Source organism: Hippoglossus stenolepis, chromosome 12, assembly GCF_022539355.2.
Source record: "Hippoglossus stenolepis isolate QCI-W04-F060 chromosome 12, HSTE1.2, whole genome shotgun sequence".
NCBI lineage: Eukaryota > Metazoa > Chordata > Actinopteri > Pleuronectiformes > Pleuronectidae > Hippoglossus > Hippoglossus stenolepis.
The window spans coordinates 12,352,450-12,371,140 of NC_061494.1; the positions used below are offsets into that span (position 1 = coordinate 12,352,450).

The 18,691-nt window shown below is 39.8% G+C and overlaps 3 protein-coding genes across 3 annotated transcripts; 1 reads left to right on the top strand and 2 right to left on the bottom strand.

Annotated features, from left to right (window-relative positions):
- The first annotated feature begins 1,459 nt into the window (after positions 1-1,459).
- LOC118119396 (glutathione S-transferase A4) lies at positions 1,460-3,797 on the top strand. Its single transcript, XM_035173342.1, has 7 exons — positions 1,460-1,614; positions 1,709-1,830; positions 1,935-1,986; positions 2,550-2,682; positions 2,781-2,916; positions 3,241-3,366; positions 3,448-3,797. The coding sequence occupies exons 2-7, from the start codon at positions 1,744-1,746 to the stop codon at positions 3,574-3,576; spliced, it is 663 nt and encodes a 220-aa protein (XP_035029233.1). The 5' UTR covers positions 1,460-1,614; positions 1,709-1,743; the 3' UTR covers positions 3,577-3,797.
- Positions 3,798-3,975: 178 nt separating this feature from the next.
- On the bottom strand, positions 3,976-5,965 carry tmem14a (transmembrane protein 14A). Its single transcript, XM_035173343.1, has 5 exons — positions 5,878-5,965; positions 5,499-5,575; positions 5,316-5,417; positions 4,723-4,810; positions 3,976-4,617 (listed from the first exon to the last, which is right to left on the bottom strand). The coding sequence occupies exons 2-5, from the start codon at positions 5,566-5,568 to the stop codon at positions 4,575-4,577; spliced, it is 303 nt and encodes a 100-aa protein (XP_035029234.1). The 5' UTR covers positions 5,569-5,575; positions 5,878-5,965; the 3' UTR covers positions 3,976-4,574.
- A 1,236-nt stretch (positions 5,966-7,201) lies between these two features.
- On the bottom strand, positions 7,202-18,478 carry agpat5 (1-acylglycerol-3-phosphate O-acyltransferase 5 (lysophosphatidic acid acyltransferase, epsilon)). The gene is made up of 8 exons (XM_035173156.2): positions 17,609-18,478; positions 16,953-17,022; positions 16,743-16,858; positions 16,552-16,641; positions 15,534-15,624; positions 14,467-14,628; positions 10,273-10,396; positions 7,202-9,638 (listed from the first exon to the last, which is right to left on the bottom strand). The coding sequence occupies exons 1-8, from the start codon at positions 17,825-17,827 to the stop codon at positions 9,413-9,415; spliced, it is 1,098 nt and encodes a 365-aa protein (XP_035029047.1). The 5' UTR covers positions 17,828-18,478; the 3' UTR covers positions 7,202-9,412.
- Positions 18,479-18,691: the final 213 nt, after the last annotated feature.

An 18,691-nucleotide genomic window follows, 5' to 3' on the forward strand; every position in this document is an offset into this window, starting at 1 on the left:
TAATTTGGTGTTTTAGATATAGTTTTAATTAATTATTGTATAACAGTCCAGTCTCCATGCCTCGTTCAGTGGCAGTAGCAGGGTGAGCACAGGAGGGGCAGCCGGATTAATCTGCTGTGGAAGGTTCATCCAGGTCACTGTTAATCCTATACGTGCAAGAATATAGTGATGCAATTATTCAGATTATTTGTGCCAGAGTCAAAACGCAATATAATGAAATGTGCGTTTGACTATATTTAGTATATATTGTGATTGAAAAAAGAAAGGCTGTAAACTCATCATACATCATCACAAGTAAAATTGTTTTTCAGGCCTGTTATGGTTAGTCTTGCATTACATAACCTTTTTATATACAGTCTGTGTACAGAAGATTACATTGTACTGTATGGCCACCTAACAGAGGTATCGGCATCTTAATGTGGGGAAAATATGTTTGTTTTAGCAGAAATAATCACAAGATTCCAGTGCAGCCACAAGGCCAAAGACCACAAAGGTTCGCTCCATTTCCTTACATGGCACAACCCGCAGGAGGGCGGGGCTTCAAGTGAAGTAGGTGCCAGAGTGAACACTACATAATGTGATCACATGAGTGTTAGTGCCGTCCTAATAATAATCTGTACGATATTTAAAGAATAAGATAATATAACAGTATGTAGTTCTGGATTATCAACAAAGAAGCCAGTTCGCCCTGTATCAGACTGGTTTTTATAATGAAAATAATAAAAGTAATATTTATAGATGTAATTATGTAATAAATGATAGCAGCAACAGATAATAATCATAACAACAGTAACGATTATTGTTAACATTATAATTGCAATAATTGTATGATACATACATAGTGATAAATATTATTATTACTATAATTATTATTTCTGTTTTTAAATCAGCCTCTTTATTGCTGATCCTGAGCTACATATATACAGATGATTAGAAGCCCTGTTCTCCTGCAGCATGTGACCCCCCCCCCTTTGGCCACAAAGTCACATGAAGATGAGGATGTCCCTGTAAATGAGGAAGAGGGGAGCAGGTCAGAGGTCCAGAGTACAGCTGGGTTTCCCAGGACATAAGCTGCCTCCAGTTACACAACATGCACGATCATAAATCTGTATCAGTGTCCTGGTTGATCAAATAATCTCACTGCTTAACTTATTGTAGTTGTAAAAGTAAGGCGGACCATCACAGGCTATGCAGAACTTGGATGTGAATCGAAGCTCACTTTCCCTGTGTTACTTCGACCAATGAGCACCCCCCGTTTTCCTTTGGTAAATCTCTGACCAGTCAAACAACACTCCCACACTTTGAGCCCTGATATCTAACCAATAGTGACATTATTTGCAGATGGAGCAGCAGATCTCTGATGAGAAGGATGAGACTCGTGGAAAAACCCACTGACTGAGAATCTCATTGGAGAAGTTTTTTGAATGGAGCACTTCCTCATTGGCTCCGTCTTCTGGAGCCACGTGGTCTAAACCAACCAACCAATGGCAGCCCCTGTGTGTTTTCTCCCCCTTTACCTGTTTTTTTGATCCTCTGGAGGAATAAAGTTATGTAACAACTCACACTTTGCTTCTATCGAGCACTTCTCCCACAGCTGACCTCAGCCCTGCACGTGTAAGTCTGCTGAACTCACATTTAACACCTGCACCCTCGTGTTCAGGCAGTTTTATCTCTAATAAGTGTTTTCTCCTTTTTTGTTTATTTCTAGCTTCACAGATTTATAATCCCCCCTAAAAACCAACCATGGCAGGAAAAGTTGTGCTGACTTACTTCGACGGCAGAGGGAAAATGGAGTCGATCCGCTGGCTTCTGGCTGCAGCGGAGGTGGAGGTGAATAAACGTGTCTTTGCTGTTATGCCTCTAGTTGTATTGCTTTTGATTGAAAAGCAAACAAACTTCTTGAATGTGACTGTTGAATATCTGTTCATTCACAGTTCGAGGAGGTTTTACTGAAGACCCGGGAGCAGTATGAGAAACTCCTCAGTGGTGAGTTTGCGTACAGCTGATTCAAAATAAAAAGTAGTTTCTGTGTTTTCCCAATCACGAGTTTTCAGTGAGATTTATTTTATTATTAGCGCCACCTATCGGCTGGAAAACACATCAATCACTTTATTTGAACTATAACCTGTAACCAGATGAAGGGTTTTACTCAATGGATGTCTGGATCAGCTGACACTATTTCCCCCTGTGTTTTTATCCCTTTAAATTAAACTGGTGTGTGTGATTTTTTTATTTTTTTAAATTAGAACGTCCCTGCTTTTGAGTCAAATTCTGTCCCACTCAGAGATATGTTTCCTTTTACACTTGAACTCAACCAAAGAACCACCAGGGTGTGGCAGGTATTTGTCCAACAATAGACACAGCAACTCCCTTGTGTGCTCAGACCAAGCCTCTTTTATTGTGAAGCAATCTTAACAATCTGGAGGAGAAAATCTCAAGTATCACGTGATGCTGAATTTCACAGATACAGTGCACTGGGTGACTTAGTGTTTTACCCCCCTGTGTCCCCTGCCCCTGTGTCTCCTGTCCCTGTGTCTCCTGCCCTGCAGACGGAGATCTCATGTACCAGCAGGTTCCCCTGGTGGAAATAGACGGCATGAAGCTCATTCAGACCAAGGCGATCCTGCAATACATCGCAGAGAAGTACAATCTCCACGGCAAAGATCTCAAAGACAAAGTCATGTATGATCCCCTCATTCCTTAATGTATTTCAATACTGTGTGCTGGGATGTTTTTACTACATGGATGTGTTATGGTAAAATGTTGATGCTTCTCCTCAGGATCAACATGTACTCAGAGGGACTCATGGATCTCATGGAGATGATAATGATCCTGCCATTTGTCACGGATAAAGACACCAAAGTGAAAAATATTGAAACCCAAGCAAAGGAGCGCTATCTGCCTGTGTTTGAAAAGGTACCAATACACCTACTGTATATCTGAAATAGCACACGGTGCCTACAACCACAACAGTCCCCTTAGGAAAACACATTCAAATTAACTAAATCCAGGTTTTTATCTTTGCACACACTCAAAAATATCAGTCCTATAATTATGAAAATCCTGGATCTGCACCAAAATTGAATGGCTTCTTCCCTGACCAACACTGCATCCTTCAGCCAAGTTTCGTTCTGATCCATCCAATAGTTTTTGTGTAATGCTGCTAACAAAAATACAAACCAACAAACAGACAGGGAGTGAAAACATAACCTCTTTGACGGAGTTCATCATCTCTCTCAGGCTCTGTCTGGACCTGTGTACCTGGTGGGAGGTAAACTGAGCTTTGCAGATGTGCAGCTGATGGAATGCACCCTGATGCTGGAGGAGAAGCTTCCTGCCATCCTCGCTGACTTCCGCAACGTCAAGGTAAATGTTACACAATGTTTGAGCCCTGAGATAACGGATATATAAAAAGTGTTACAACTAAAACTGAATACTGCGTTACAGTCTTTCCAGGGCAGGATGAGCCGCCTCCCCGGCATCAGCAAGTTTCTGCAGCCGGGCAGCAAGAGGAAGCCGCAGCCAGACGACGTCTACACTAAGACGGTCATGGAGGTGTTGAAACACAAGTTTTAACTTCCACAAGCTTCTGTTGAACATCTGGTACACTCCTCAAACATCTAACGACGAGTAGAACAGACATATTAACTGATTTATTTTTAGATGAATACTGCACTGAAGCAAAAGCACAAATCCACTCGGTACCATAGGAAAGTATGTAGTTATTTTTGATAACAATCAGTGAATTTAAATGAAGTGAAGATGCCACTAAATAAAGAATCCATTTCTGGACAACATTTGAGAGGCTGCTGTTTGTTTTTTTCCTTGTCAAACAAATAGAATATCATCAGACCTGCTACACAAAAAGAAAATCATAATTTTAAGAATCAAACTAACTGGCTATGAATAAAAATACATTTAAATCATTTCCCCCCTCAATGATATGGAATGTGATAATTCAGGAATACACTTAAGTAATTTGAATATTTCAGTTTAATATCCTGCAGCACAAAACAGATGTGGTAGTGTAAACTGCCACTGCCAAGACAAACGATAACATCCACAAATGTCATGTACATCTGTTGTGCTGCCCGTTCTGTGAGCGAATACATCAGTGTATAAAGACAAAATTAAACAATATAAAATCATAAGGTTTACAAAAAAGGTTTGATCAGCGGAGCGATAAATTACAAAATGTTGATCTTAAGTCTGATTTTTAACACCCGGCCCTGGAAGCTTATACAAGGATTCTGGTCCCATGAAACCTAACATTGATCATGTATTAAAGCAGGTGATGGTTTTAATGGTTTTAACTGTTCTTATAATGTAGTGACTGATCAGTGTTTTTTAGTATTTGTTGGGAGATAATGAAATCTACAAAATAAGCTTCCAATCCTGTTACTGATGGTTTGGAATGAACTCTATCAAAACATGACACATTTAAACATCACGCTGTCGTGTCAGTGCTTGTTATTACACGTAGCAGATGACTGGTGCTGACAGGGAACCATGTTTCCTTTGTTCATTGAGAGGCCGACAGTGTCTCCTCAGTCTGGTCGGTGCCGTTCCTGCACTCACGCCATGATCAGGAGCAAAAGTCGAAACACCATTAACAAACTGCAAGAAAAAAAGAGGAACGGCCAATCAGAAACCACTGAATCAACAAGTGCAAAATAACGTTGCACAACACATATCTGCACGTAGAGCAAGCCTGACTCTGACCTTAGCCCCGACATAATCCCAGCAGGCAATAATTTCCCAGACTTCTTGTATCTCATGCCCATGATTATTGCAAGGGTTCCAGAGGCAACTGAAAGACAGAAGCAATGCTGGTTAGTGGCTGGATATTCAAACCAGTTCTCTATGGTCAATGTATTCAGTTCAATTCAATTTGTATAGTGAAAAACATAATATATATTATCTCAAGGTACTTTGCATAGAAGGTCAAGACCTTAAACATTACAGAGAAACCCAACAGTTCACACAATGAGCAGCACTCTGGAGAAAAAATCCCCTCATTAACTGGAAGAAACCTCTAGAACCAGACTCAATGTGGGCGGACACCTGCCTCGACCGGTTGGGGTGAGCGGAGAAAAATGGGGAAGAGAGGAGAGAAGAGAGCGAGATGGGGGGAGGGGGAGAGAGAGACCAGGAACAGTTGTATAACCATCAAGTTTCACCTCTGGCAGACTAGTTGTCATGATGAAAACAATTATGGATGATAGCAACACTATGATAATAATAACAGTGACTGTTGTTATGCATGTTATTATGAATGTAAGAGCACACGAAAATGATCCTATAGCCATACTCACTCAACGAGACCTTAATGTCCTTTGGGTCATTAGAGACGTTGTAGGCACCATAAGCAGATAATCCACCGAACACTAACCCCGCCATCAGGGACATCACGCTGCCTGCAGGGAGACACATGACAATCAGGGTTTTATCATCTCGTAAATTCATCGGGCGCCTGAGCTTTTCTTTCAAGTGTCAACCTTTTCGCTTGTAGCCCATAAAGCCTCCGAAGGCGATGGCCGCAGCGTAGCAGAACCCGATCCAGTCCATCACCAAACTGCACACAGGGAGACAGGACACACATTTTACTTTGACACTGATTGTTTTTTTGGAGCCCATGTATAAATCTATTCTCATTATATTTAAAACACCAACAAGTTTCCCTCTGAAACTCTCATCCAGCTGCCAGCAGGAAGCCGGACAGGCCGCTAGATGGCACTGTGATAAAAAACATTCAACAGCAGAGGAAGACTTGCACGTACATGATCTATTCTGCACCCACATTCACGCTAACTCACTGCACGTTAAGTTATTGTCATTACAAAGTAGTTTGATTCGTCTGTGTGTGTTTGTTTTTACCTCGAGTAGAAACAACAGCAGCAGCTCAACAGTCCCTTCGATCTGTCACTGCACTTCCTGGTTACTGACACACACTACTGCGCATGCGTGATTTGTTAACTATGCTGCGTTCGCCGGCCGACCATAAAGTGGGAATTCAAACATTTAAAAAAATGTTTTTAATATTTAAAACTTTATAAGTTAAGATACAATTAAATGGATCTATATTTGAAGAAAAAAACTCCCATACAGTATTAGTAACAGTGTCTGAATGAGCGAGTGGATCAACTCTAGATGATCAGATGAAGTCACTGCACTGTAAAACATCATGCTGTAAAAAATAATAAAAATCATTTCTCATGTTAATTCAACATGTAAATCTTCTTATATTCAAATTAATCTTCCTTACAAATTCAAAATTTTAAGGTACATTTTTATATTTGGACCACCATTTTATTTTTTTACGAAACAAAACAGGCATGTTAACTGACTTCCCAGCATGCATTGTTTTAAGTTAAAACTCCAATGTTATATATTTTTTTACAGCATTTTAATATTGACTTTCTTTGACTGAACAACTAGACAACACATTGCTTCCTTTTGGCGATTAGATTTCAATACAATTATAGTTGAAAATTTAAAGAAAAGTAGAAACAAAGAGCGGTCCAACTTGAATAAACTATACCGTAGCCAGGTTTTAGAAAAGGACTGTGTGAGAAAAACCTTCACTATGTGTTTAAATCATGCTGCGTGTCTGATAGAAGTCACCAGACTGAATTACACATTAAACCCCAAGGACAGGGAGTATTATTTGAACATAGTAACTGTATGGTCTGTGTGTTCCTGAGCTGACAATGAAAGCTGTTATGTGTTGTCTGTGGTGTTCACTGTATTTATGAAGGTACATACACAAACAGCTGAGAGGGTTTGGAGGTGAGCAGTCAATGTTTCCTAAAAGATACATTTATTTATTCTGGCCTGCAGCTGTCCCTCTGGCAGCTCAGGATTTGTTCTGCATGATTTACTCTAGCTCTGTTAAAAATAAAGTAGTTAGGGTTTAATTTATGTAAAAAAGAGGGAATTATACAGGAGGGTTCTAAATTGTTTTCCCACTTGATGTGATACGCGCACTTATAACCACAGGCACCACGGCTATAAATCTATAATCAGTCAACATGGGATTGTTCAAAATTTGGATTTTAAAGTAGATAAATAAATGTTCCACAATCAGACTAACTCCCACAGTAAAACTTCGGTCTTCAGAGACACTGGTGCACCTCTAATAACAGTGACAGAAGACGTATTATTAACCATGTGTTGAGGACAGTAGGACAAAAGAGACAAGTTGACTCTCCCCAAAGAAATTCACTTTATTTCACTCCGATTCCCCATTTCCAGAACGTACACACACACACATTAAAGGTTTCATCATTTCATAATAGTTCTCAAAAAGTGTAAATGCATTCTTAGAGCAAAATAAGCCACTATGAAGTGTAGACAATGTGACCACGAGCTGCAGCGAGCAGCAGCTCCAGCACGCTGGAGGTCACCTGCTGGAATAAAGAGCCACTGTGGCCCCCTGTGGGAGGGCTGAGGACCAACTCCTCCAGAGAGAAGGCACACATTTTCAAAAACCGTTGGCATTGAAATACTGTCTATGCAGAGTTTCCTGATGAGTTACAGTCTGATCTTGTCAGGATAAAAATAACTATAAAATGGCTGACAAGGGTCGTTTCAGAACGAGGAAGGATTATTCAAGTGAGGTATCAGAGAAACATGTAAAAATCATGAGATGCACTGTATCATGATCCACACGAGGAAAACATATGGCAGACTGACTCTAATGGAGGATGAGATAGCAAAACATGTAAAGTGACTTGTGGTTAATGCAAAGGTTTCATTTCAGTAAACGACCACAATGGACACAGCGCGTTTCACAATACAGTGATGATTATAATACAAATGGCTTTGAGGGCACAGGAACCTGTGATATTCTGTTCACATGGCTTTGTCAGCTTTTTGCTAGGTAGATATTTTCAAGTGAGCTGTAACTCAATATTCAAAGTAACAAATGCATAAAAAAGTTATGGAGCTGTGAATAAACAATAATAAAAATACATATAATTATAATGTAATTAGGCCCAAAATACACTTTGTTTTGGCAATGAATAATATTTTAAAGTTAAGCGATATTTTACATCATAGACTGTCTATAAAGATGGATGAAATGATTACTCTCCAAAAGTGAAGCCAAAATGTCTCAATCGCCACCTGGTGGATGGCTACAGTATAGTTCATGACTCCCACCTCGTCCTTGTTCGTAACTAGGATATGGACCAAACTAAAAAGTCAAAGTACATGTTGAATAAAACATTTTCTTGTCACACTGATGTTTGTGTTTGAAGTGCTTATGTATCTGGCAAGTTTGGTTTTAATTAGTTATTTGATGCTATAAAAAAGAAACAATGATTGACAGTTGAGCTGACTGGCGATTGGTGGAGCTTGTGTATCGCTCCAACCCTGATTGTTATTGTTATTGACATCATTGGCAAAAGATGCCAGCTTTTGTCTCTGGGATATTTTGGCTTCATTCCTGGATAGTGGGAGCAAGTGGAGAAGGGTCGTCCATCTTTATTTACAGTCTATATTTTACATTGGTAGAACATTTTCATCGTTAACACTCATTCCTCTATACGAGCTCACTGTGGCATCTGTACAGCTAAAAAAATATTTTTTAAATAATATTTAATGGGTTTTGGAAATTAAGAAAAAAGACATTTGCTCCCTTTTAACGGCTACATTCATTATCGCTAGGTAACAAGTGATGTCACTATGAATAGTTATGGTAAACATTGAAGCTGGTGTCATGTTTATGAGCTCCTATAGAAGACTGCATATCATTTATTTTATTCTACTAATGTAAAAACATCACTTAAAATTTGCAAAGTGCATAATCCTTCTGACAATTCACTTGGCATCAAAAACAGACATTTCAACCAATGTCAATGAGTCAGTGCACTTCGTTCTAACTGATCCATCGTCAGGAGGCTCGTCCACTCTCAGTTTCACACAGTATCTGACCATCACCTTTAAACGAGTTTTTAAACTACTCGGCACACTTTGTTGACAAAAATAAATGTCATAAGAGCTTCAGGGAGCATGCAAGAATACTAATTTGGATAACTCTTATGAAGGGGAAAGTAGTTTTAGAGGGGGAATATGTTTTAATTTCATACTAGAGATCAAAGGGGATTTCTGAGAAACCCAATACTTGACTTTAATTCAACTCCACTCCTGTTTTCTCATCGTTTCAGGCTGCAAATCCGAGTAACGCGCAGGAACAAGTAGCAAAAAAAGCCTTCATTTCTCACATTTCTGTTCAGCTTTCGGCTCAAGGTCAACATTAAGCCAGACGTGCGGATAAAGCGCTGAGCCTCTTATCAGATAACTGCTCTGCATCTGGAACACACCTTGTGTTGTTGTGATACAGGAAAATGGCACCGTCTCTCTATGTGTTTTGTGCGTCTAACTGTGGCAGCCTCTGCCCGTCCGTTCGTTAAGGAAACACGTTCACCCACAGCCAGCCCAGCAGCGTCCCATAAACCCAGGTCCTCACATACAGTTTCCTGCCGTTCTCTGTCAGCAGTAACGGCAGTGTCAGTCCTCCCAAGATCGTCACTGACGGGAGGGTTTTCGAGAGGTTTAGCGGAGACGGTTTGCCTTCCCCTGGGAACCTGCGGATTTTGTCTGGATCCTCCGACTCGTAGAAATCTGTGAGCAGCCTTTATAAAAAAAAAAAAAAGGGGATATAACTTTGGAATTCAGCCCGTTTTAGAAATACACAGAGTTCACATGAGGATTTTTACCGAACATAAAAACTGCACACAAATCACATCAGGGCTTTTCTTTAGCTTGGTTGGTGTTACGAATGTTGGTCCCACTTTTCTGGACTTTTCCTATTACACATGAACTGATTTCAGGGCTGCAACAAATAATTATTTTTATTGTATTAAAATCGTTGCTCATTCCCCCAGCAACCATTTCAGCTCCAGTTAGTTAACACTAGTTTGGAAACTTGAATTTTAGTGACATTTTACATATTACTCGAGTTGTTTTTGATATGATATGAGACTCTGCTGCTCTGTTGGATAGATTTTAATCTCTCTAGTAAACTTATGAGTTCATGTTGTCTTCAATATAAATTTGACTGGATCTTGTTTGGGTATGCTTGACGTCTCTTTTACTCTCATGCTTTCTAAGAAACAGAAGCTAAGAATCAGTACCTGAAATTCCTGGCGTTCAAGTGCAAAACATTTAAAAACCTCAACTCACTGTGCTTTAAGCATTGATGGGATAGCATGCAATTTCCACAGCATAAATTCTTCCACCCACGCACACGCACGCACACACACTTACCGGTCCTTGATTTCGAAGCGCTCGTGCAGCCACCTGCGGAAAAACAGTGGCTCTGGAGGAATTTCCTTTATATCCACACGGTCGAAGTGTATGTGGACCCGGGGACATTCTTTGCACAGGAATTCTGTCAAACACAAAAAATAAAAGAGACTAAACAAAAACAGGAAAAGCCTTTCAGCGAAACGGCACGTAGAGTAAGCACTTAAAATCAACACAAGGTGACAGTGATAGAGTGTAGAGCTACTGTGACACTGTGATGCCAAGGCCCTTCGACTCAAGAAAGCAAAGAGCTGTGAGGTGAACACAGCTTGTTGGTCATGACGGTTACATAACTGATTCTTTAACAGGCAAAAATACAGAGGTGATCTGCTCAAAGCCTGAAATACATACAAAGTTCAATTTAAGATCTAAATTAAATAAATCATTCGAACATTCAATTGAATTTCATTTGCTTAGTGATATAAATAAAATTCTCTCCAGTCAATAAGTTAAATTGTTTTCAGTCTTAAGCCAAATCAAACTGTCAGGGTAGTGAGAGTAGAGAGAAAACCTGATGAGTGTCTGAGAAGGTCAGACGTAAAAAAAAGTAGCTAAGTGTGAATGCTCAAGGCAACACATGTATCCCCAGAGACCTTCAACTTCCTGTTTCCACAACATGCAATATTTTCAGGAAACCTGGCACGGCGGCCGAAAGAGGAAACCTGATCGAAGTCCGCTGCGAGAGATTGCTTCGCCGGTGGAGCGTGCGCCTCCATCAGCTTCTGCACAGATTGAAACCGACCCTCTGTCACAACCCGAGCCAGTATAACAAACGCTGAAAACTCAGTGAACCCCCCTCAAAAGAAAGCAGAGTTTCCACTTCGGGTCGTGTGTGTGTGTGTGTGTGTGTGTGTGTGTGTGTGTGTGAGAGCTGAACAATGCTCCAAAAACACTTATAAAAACAACCAACCTGGAAGAGGTAAAGGAAATTAACTGTACGCTCTCGAGTGATAAACAAGTCCTGATTTCAAAAAACAAATCTTTAATATGTGGAAACATCTGTGTGCACAGGGGAAAGCAAACTGCTGGAAGAGACGTGCAGAGTTGTTTCACTGAAGCACCTGATAATATAAACTATTTATATGGCACCTTTCAAAACAAAGTTATAAAGTGCTTTGCGAGACAAAACGATAAAAGCAATTTAAAATCTGTTTAAATATAAAGCAATTAATCAAAAGAAGCAGAAATTTAATCATTAATGCAATTGTATAAAAAAATTAAGAAAGGTGAGACCACAAAGGCAATAAAAGTAAATTTATTAAAATGTGTTTTTAAGAGCGATTTAAAATAGAGTGAGGACCCTAACAGAAAAGCCCCGGTCACCAAGGGTCCTCAGTCTAGTTTGTGGAATGGCGAGCAAATTCTTGGATGAGAACAAATAAGTATCCAAAATGATTAAGTATTCAAAGTAGTTGTTACCATTTCTGTTCTCTGATCTAAAACACTCAACTTCTAATATCCAGAATGGAGAGAGTCCTGTTTCCTCCAGTCCCTCTTCATGCTTTCTCAGATAAACATGATCTCTTTGCTCTTATATAAAGTCATGGATCACATAGTGATTTTGAAATAAGGTCAGAACTCAGAACATTTCCACATTCACAGCTACCTGCTCTGAGAGTAACAAGTGAGCTCCTGTTATGAGATGGGTCTTGGAATTCCAGTGATAAATCAACATGCCATCACCATTTAAATGAAATATTTCTCAATTTCTAACAAAAAGCCTTTTCCTGAGCACAAAGCAGGATTTGCTCTGTATAATACTGTGGACTTATCCAACAAACAGTTTTACCGAGTGTTTCTTCCAAGTTACATTTGAATTATTACCTCTGTGTTTGTTTGTTTGTTTGTTAGATTATGCAACAACTACTGGACAGATTAGCACAAACAACTTGGTGGACAGATCTGTTGTGGAAGAACCCATTCAATTATTTTTTCACTAACTTTTTCATTGATTTGTCATGGGGAAAAATTTAACATGTTAAGGGGACTGATATTTATCAGTGTGTGCCATTTGGTGCAGATCTAAATAAAATCTAGATCTAGTTTTATATTCAAATCTATAATTCAGACGAATTGTTCACAAACTGAATTAGTCAGCCTGGATGCAGCATTATGTGCCACACCGGTTATGTTGTGTCCAATTATCAATTTAGGAAATAGCCTCACATTTATATCCATTTGCTCAATTATGACATCACAGTTAATGACTGAATATTTTGAAAACTCAGTATTAAGTCTTATATCTCAGAAACTGTAATTTCAGTGTGTAAATAAAGATGTCAGCTTGTAGCTTCACATTCAAATTAAGTGAACTGTTTATACTGATGAGAAACAGAAGGAACGTCAATCAGCTACAGCCTCAGCTCCTGTTGAAATGACTAAAGTCACAGTCACCACATGAGGTCAGGATGTGCGTGATGGGAAGAAAGCTTTTCTGCCTCTCTCTGTTCCGTTTGCTAGAAACACGTCAATGTAGCAGGAGGGTATTTGTTTGTTTTTTAAAAACAACCGGGAACACAGAATAATCAAAAACTGACAAACACGGAGTCATGCTGTTTACAGGAAGACACAGATGTTAATAGGTGATGTTTGCTTTGTGATTAATTAAGGAGGGAGTCAACACAGTGTTGCAGGATTGATAATAAACTGCCTGTGGGACTTTGGAAAGCACATCAGCTGCTGTCAGCTGAGGGTCTGTAGCTGTGTTTGTATCAGGAGTTAAAATGCTTCTTTTGTCATATATTTTTTATATTAATTCTTGATATCAGGTTGAATATATGGAAAGCAAGTATGTGGAGAGCTGAGATTTTTTTTATCATTATATGATTTGTAATTTACAGTACTCGTCTGTAAATGCAATGCTTTATTGCGTGCAAGTGTAAATACCCGACTTAAACCTGCTTGGTCCTGAAGGGTCAGACCAGAATCTGACAACATTTGGGTTCTGTCACATTGGCTGGGTTATCTACTTGATTTTTTGTGTCTGTTATCAGGTAAAACGCCAGGCTCGGGCGGATTCAGACACAAAAAAACTGAATGCCTGTCGGGTTCAACCAGCAGCCCAACCCTAGTTTATACGGATTTCAGTTGGAATGACTAGGCAATTGAGTGATTGACAATCAAACATTTGGTGGTTCAAGGCTTGTAGTACAAATTGAATATTTTAGGATCAGACAAAACAAAGTTTCTAGGATGTGATCAGTGATAAAAATAGTATTGTTTTAGTTCTAATAAGAACCAGAGCGACAATAGCTGATGTGATACAGCAGCTAATATGAATCCAAACAGAAAAAAACAGACACGAGGTGATTTTTTTAGTCATGACACACAAACAAGCCAGAAGTTGCTTTTCATTAGACACACATGAGCCATATTTCCACCTGTATTATCATGTGATCTCTACCTGGATATTATATATGGATAATGACATCCAATTCTTACCTGGTAGTAATAAGTGTTCCTGTTGTGTTGACTCTGTAAACACTGTTTGGATCTCAATATGGAAATCAGTTATGCAGAGCTGTCAACAAACATGTCACGTTCCAGAGCAGAGAAAGCATTGCCATGAATTAGTGTCATTCATTATTTAAATAGCCTGTATTTACACCTGGCAATGAACCAATCAATGTGTGAGCCAGATACCAGATATGATTTGGCTGATTTGTTCAACTTCGTGTTCTGCATGTGTTGACATCTAAAATTAACATACACGTTTCCAGATGCACACAAGATCTCCAGATACAGATCCGATTTCAATGGCAGTAACAGACATTATTATTCTAAATACTAAAACAGGAAAGGAGCGATGACTGAGCAGAACAGATCTTTCTGGAGTCGACTGATATAAAGGCAAACAGACGAAAAAGTTTCTTGTAAGCTTCTTCTACACTGTGGGCTGTAATTTCACCGAGCTGAGCATTTTCTTGATTGCATTTATACCAGACTAACTCCCCAATGAATGGTCTAGCCCTTCCAGTTATATATGTTTACAAAGATGTGCAGAAAGATGTGGGTTTTTTTTACCCATTAGGATAAAAAACCTGGATCACCCTGTACAATCAGGTTAAATGGAGAAAATTGTAATGTGTACATCTTTTTCAGGAACACATGATCTAAAAGCTGAATATCTGTGGCCAACTTCCAATACCTGCTTACCTGGCATGGATGGTGCTGGTCTTCTTTGACCAGAAGAATCCAGCGTTCCCTCATAGGCCACCGTGACGTCATACACGGCGTTCAGGTGATCCTTCATCGACTCCATGGCTACGTGAGACGCTTTCATCCTGGGTGTAAGAGTGTGCTTCAGAACAGCCAGTCCTATGGTAAAAACATGAGCAGACCAGAGCATTAGGTTTATGTGCAACTATGAAGCCTGTCACACCAGCTCACTGAACATTAATACAGCTAGTATTTAGTGTAAAAAAAACGCATTGTAACTGATTGTGTTCAGTTGAGTTTCTGCACGGTCTCTTGTTCCCCAGTCGATCCAACCTCTGCTTACTAATACCTCACTAATAGCAGATAATGTCATGTGCACATGGTGGCTCTGCACAGCGATTTGTTTGGATTAATGGGGGAAGGTGATATTCAGAGCTGCGGTCCAGAGATAGGCTTAATCTCTGCTGAATGGATACAGTTTGTGAGCGGACCTGAGCAACACACTGCGCAACAGCAGCGTAATAAACATGACACATCTCATGTATTCAATGGTCAAATTATAAAGCTATGATGAAATGCACTGTCAAATTCAAGCAGCATGTAAAGCAGGCAATTTTACTTCCTCTCTTTCTGACTAACTCATTTAAGTACTGAGAGTGAGCACTGAATTCTCTGTTGTAGATGAGCATTATGTCAATTTAGTCCTCAAAATATTGAGTTCCATAGATTAAATATATAATAAGGAGTTTTGGAAGAAGCTGACCAGTTCATGGCACAACACTAGTGATTCAATAATGATGATATAAATGAATAAAGCTCTATTAACTAATATTTTTAAAAATGGGCATAAAATAAATTATAAAAAAAAAAACTCCATACATATTTGAAATTTGAGTTTCTGGGGTTGTTTCTCTATTTTCATTGTTTTACTGCTCTCAGGGATTAAAGCAAGAAAAAAAGTTCTGACTGAACTTTTTCATTCCAACACACATTGCAATATACAAATGGTAAAACATGTGACAGAGTAGCAGTAAATTAATAAATGGCTGATATCGTGCCAGTACCTTCTTTTGTAGCAAAAGCCTGACTGTCAGCGATAACTTTCTTCAGCTCTGGATTATACCGAGTTCCTTCTGGGAAAATGACGAGGTACATCTGAGGGGAGGAAAAGACGTTAAATAAAAGCTCCTTCACGTTTGATTCCTAACATGAACCAAACGTGGTGGAATTTCTGACAAGTACAGAAATTCGAGGAACATATTGTGCTGAACTTCCAGTGTTTGAAAAAAAACTGGATACACATTTTTAGTGTCTCACTATTTAAAAATCGATTTGGATTCAATCTACAATATCGATGCTTTTTCAACAATAACAAAATCTTCACATTTTCTAATGATGAAACAATAAATGTTTCATAACATAACTAGAATTAGCTGTCAATTGAATGCTGCATTTTATTTTAACAAATTATTGCAGAAATATTTTTTTGTCAACCGTTTAGTCAAAACATACATTTCAAAATCTGGGTCAGTCTTAATTCCTGAATTTATGTTAATGTGACAACTTATTATGTTGATGTAGGTGAGACAAAGACAGACCGACCTGACAGACACACAGACAGAGACACACAGACAGAGACACAGACAGAGACACACAGACACACAGACACACACACACACAGACACACACACACACACACACACACACACACACCGAGAGGGGAATACACAAATCTCCCTCACTTTAATCCCAAAAAAGTGATTAGAGGCGAACCCTTAGTTTCAACACCAGTTAAGACACAGTGTAACAGGAACTTCATGACTCAATATCTAATTAAGATCAAATGACCAATGTTCACAATGTTCAATTCATACACGTCAAAGCCTTAATGAGATAATAGGATTAGAGGGGGTCTCTTGAGATGGAATTTTGGAAGACGACTGCAGAGAAATCTGAATTCAAGTTGTGAAAGTTATAAAAGCTTAAAATAATCATAAAAGAACTTCCTTAAATATGAAGATATAATTTCATGAAGAAATTAAATATTCATGTGCTCAAGAGGCCAATTTATAAGAAACTTACTGGTGCTCCTGATTGAGTCTGAGTGTGGAGTTTCGTCTTCATCGCCTTCTCATTAAACTTTGCGCTTCGTTTGACATAGATCCCTCCATGCTAAAAAAAGAGAGGATCTGATTAGTGAGGAATGAAGTTTAAATTTCATTTACAACTGAAATTCACATAATGACATGCAAATACTCACAGAGTAGCATTACCTGAGAGAAATACCATCCGTACAGCGGGAGCCACTTGAGTCCATCTTTCAGAACATATCTGACATGGCCGATCGCACTCTGCCTGATGGCGAGCATGTCAGCGATGATCCAGTCAGCTAAAAGGACGAACATGAGTAGATTATAAATACTCACACCGTCATTCACATGGATCTAAGTTTATAAAAAGCTGCATATTCATATATATATTACCTGTACATTGATGATTAGACAGGTAGATGACGTTCTCTTTGTTCTTTGGTATATCTCCATATATAACAATCTACAGAGAAAGGAACAAAAGCAGGTTTACACAGATATACAGTGACATAAACACAGACTTTTATTTTGTCGTTTTAAATATTCAAACTGCTTAAGGGATTTAGTTGCAGCCCAGACATGTTGCTCTACAAAAACCTGCAAAGACTGCAGCTTTTCGTAGACCCTGAGGGGATTTATTGAGAAACATTCCTTCTAATCTAATCATGCGGCCTCCAGCTGAAGGCAAGGAGCAGGCAGTTTACAACACAAACAGCATCATATCTGAGACTGAGGTTGTTAAAGTGAACAAGGAGTGGCAGCAACAGGGCAGAAGAATGCAGACTTTCTTGCTGTGCTTCAAGTTCTCCCTCAACATCTCCTGGTCATTTCATTTGTTTATTTAGACTTTTCTCAAATAAATAAACCTGCAAAAATGAACTGATCTGTGTGGAGTGACCACATCAAATCAAATTCAAGTTAAAAAGTGTGCAGGTACAGGCAGTCAGAGGCAACTCAGAGTGATGGCATTTTGATTGATAAACAAACTATCATCATCAGTTTAATCTGAAACAATGGGATTGTGTGTTGGATAGTGGTGGGTCACTTGCCTCCACTCCTGTGTAGTTCTCAAAGAAGAAGAGGACCATGCTCTGGTAGATGGAGTACAGTCTGTCGTCTACTCTGTGGTACACTCTCGCTGGCAGGACAGTTGACAGGAGACGCCAAACTCCCCACGACAGCAGGTAAGCCGGGGCTGTCCCCAGCATGATCGTGGCTGGGAACCAGTACCGCAGCGAGTGTGTGTGCACGACCAGGGAGAGCAGCATGGTCCCGACCCCTGGCTGCACCCGAGGCAGCGACAATCTCTGAAGAAAGGCTCGGGGCCAGGCTAAATGACAAACTATCTATCCCGCGCCACACCTGGCCCGCTTTCTGCACACCTGTCCTGACAAGTCAGCATAAGAAAGCGAGGAGGCTCCAGAGGCAGCGGAGAGGAAGTGGAGTGAGGTGCTAGCTCGGCTAAAGCTAATTGTAACCTTGTGTGCACGCCGCAGTTAGCCGTGCCGGCTTAAGCGCTACCAGCCTCCCATACTGCGACACACAAAAAGCCAAACAACCCGCTGTTATCCGATTAGTTTCGTCATCTCAGTGCGGCGGACCGGAACACGACCTCAACCAGAACTCCGAACATGTACAGAGGAAGTTACCGGGAAGCGTTAGCGCGCTGGTTTTAACGTGCGGGGAAGTTTTAACTGACGCCGCATCCGACACAAACCGTCTCCTCTGGCGTGCACGCGACCGGAAACACCGGGGAAACTCAACCGTCAGCGGAGATATTTAAAAGATAAATAATTTTCTTTCTTCTCCTCCAGTTTCCATCTTTCTCCACTTAGCTGTTCTGAACTAGCTTCGTGCGGCGAATGTCACACACGCCTCCCTACGTAACGACACTCCGTAACATCGGCCGAGCTGATTGGCCGACTGGCGGAGGAGAAGCTGGCCAATGGGCGTTCTGATATTAAAGGGATCAGCCACTCTTTTTAAAAGCATGTTTTGTTTTCCTAAATGTCAATAAAAAGTAATCTTAAAGAAAAGAGGAGGATGAGAAATATATAATAAGAAAACATTTGTTTGAGTCAGTCAACACTGAAAACTACATCAAACAAAATAAAAATCAGTTTTGATCGTGA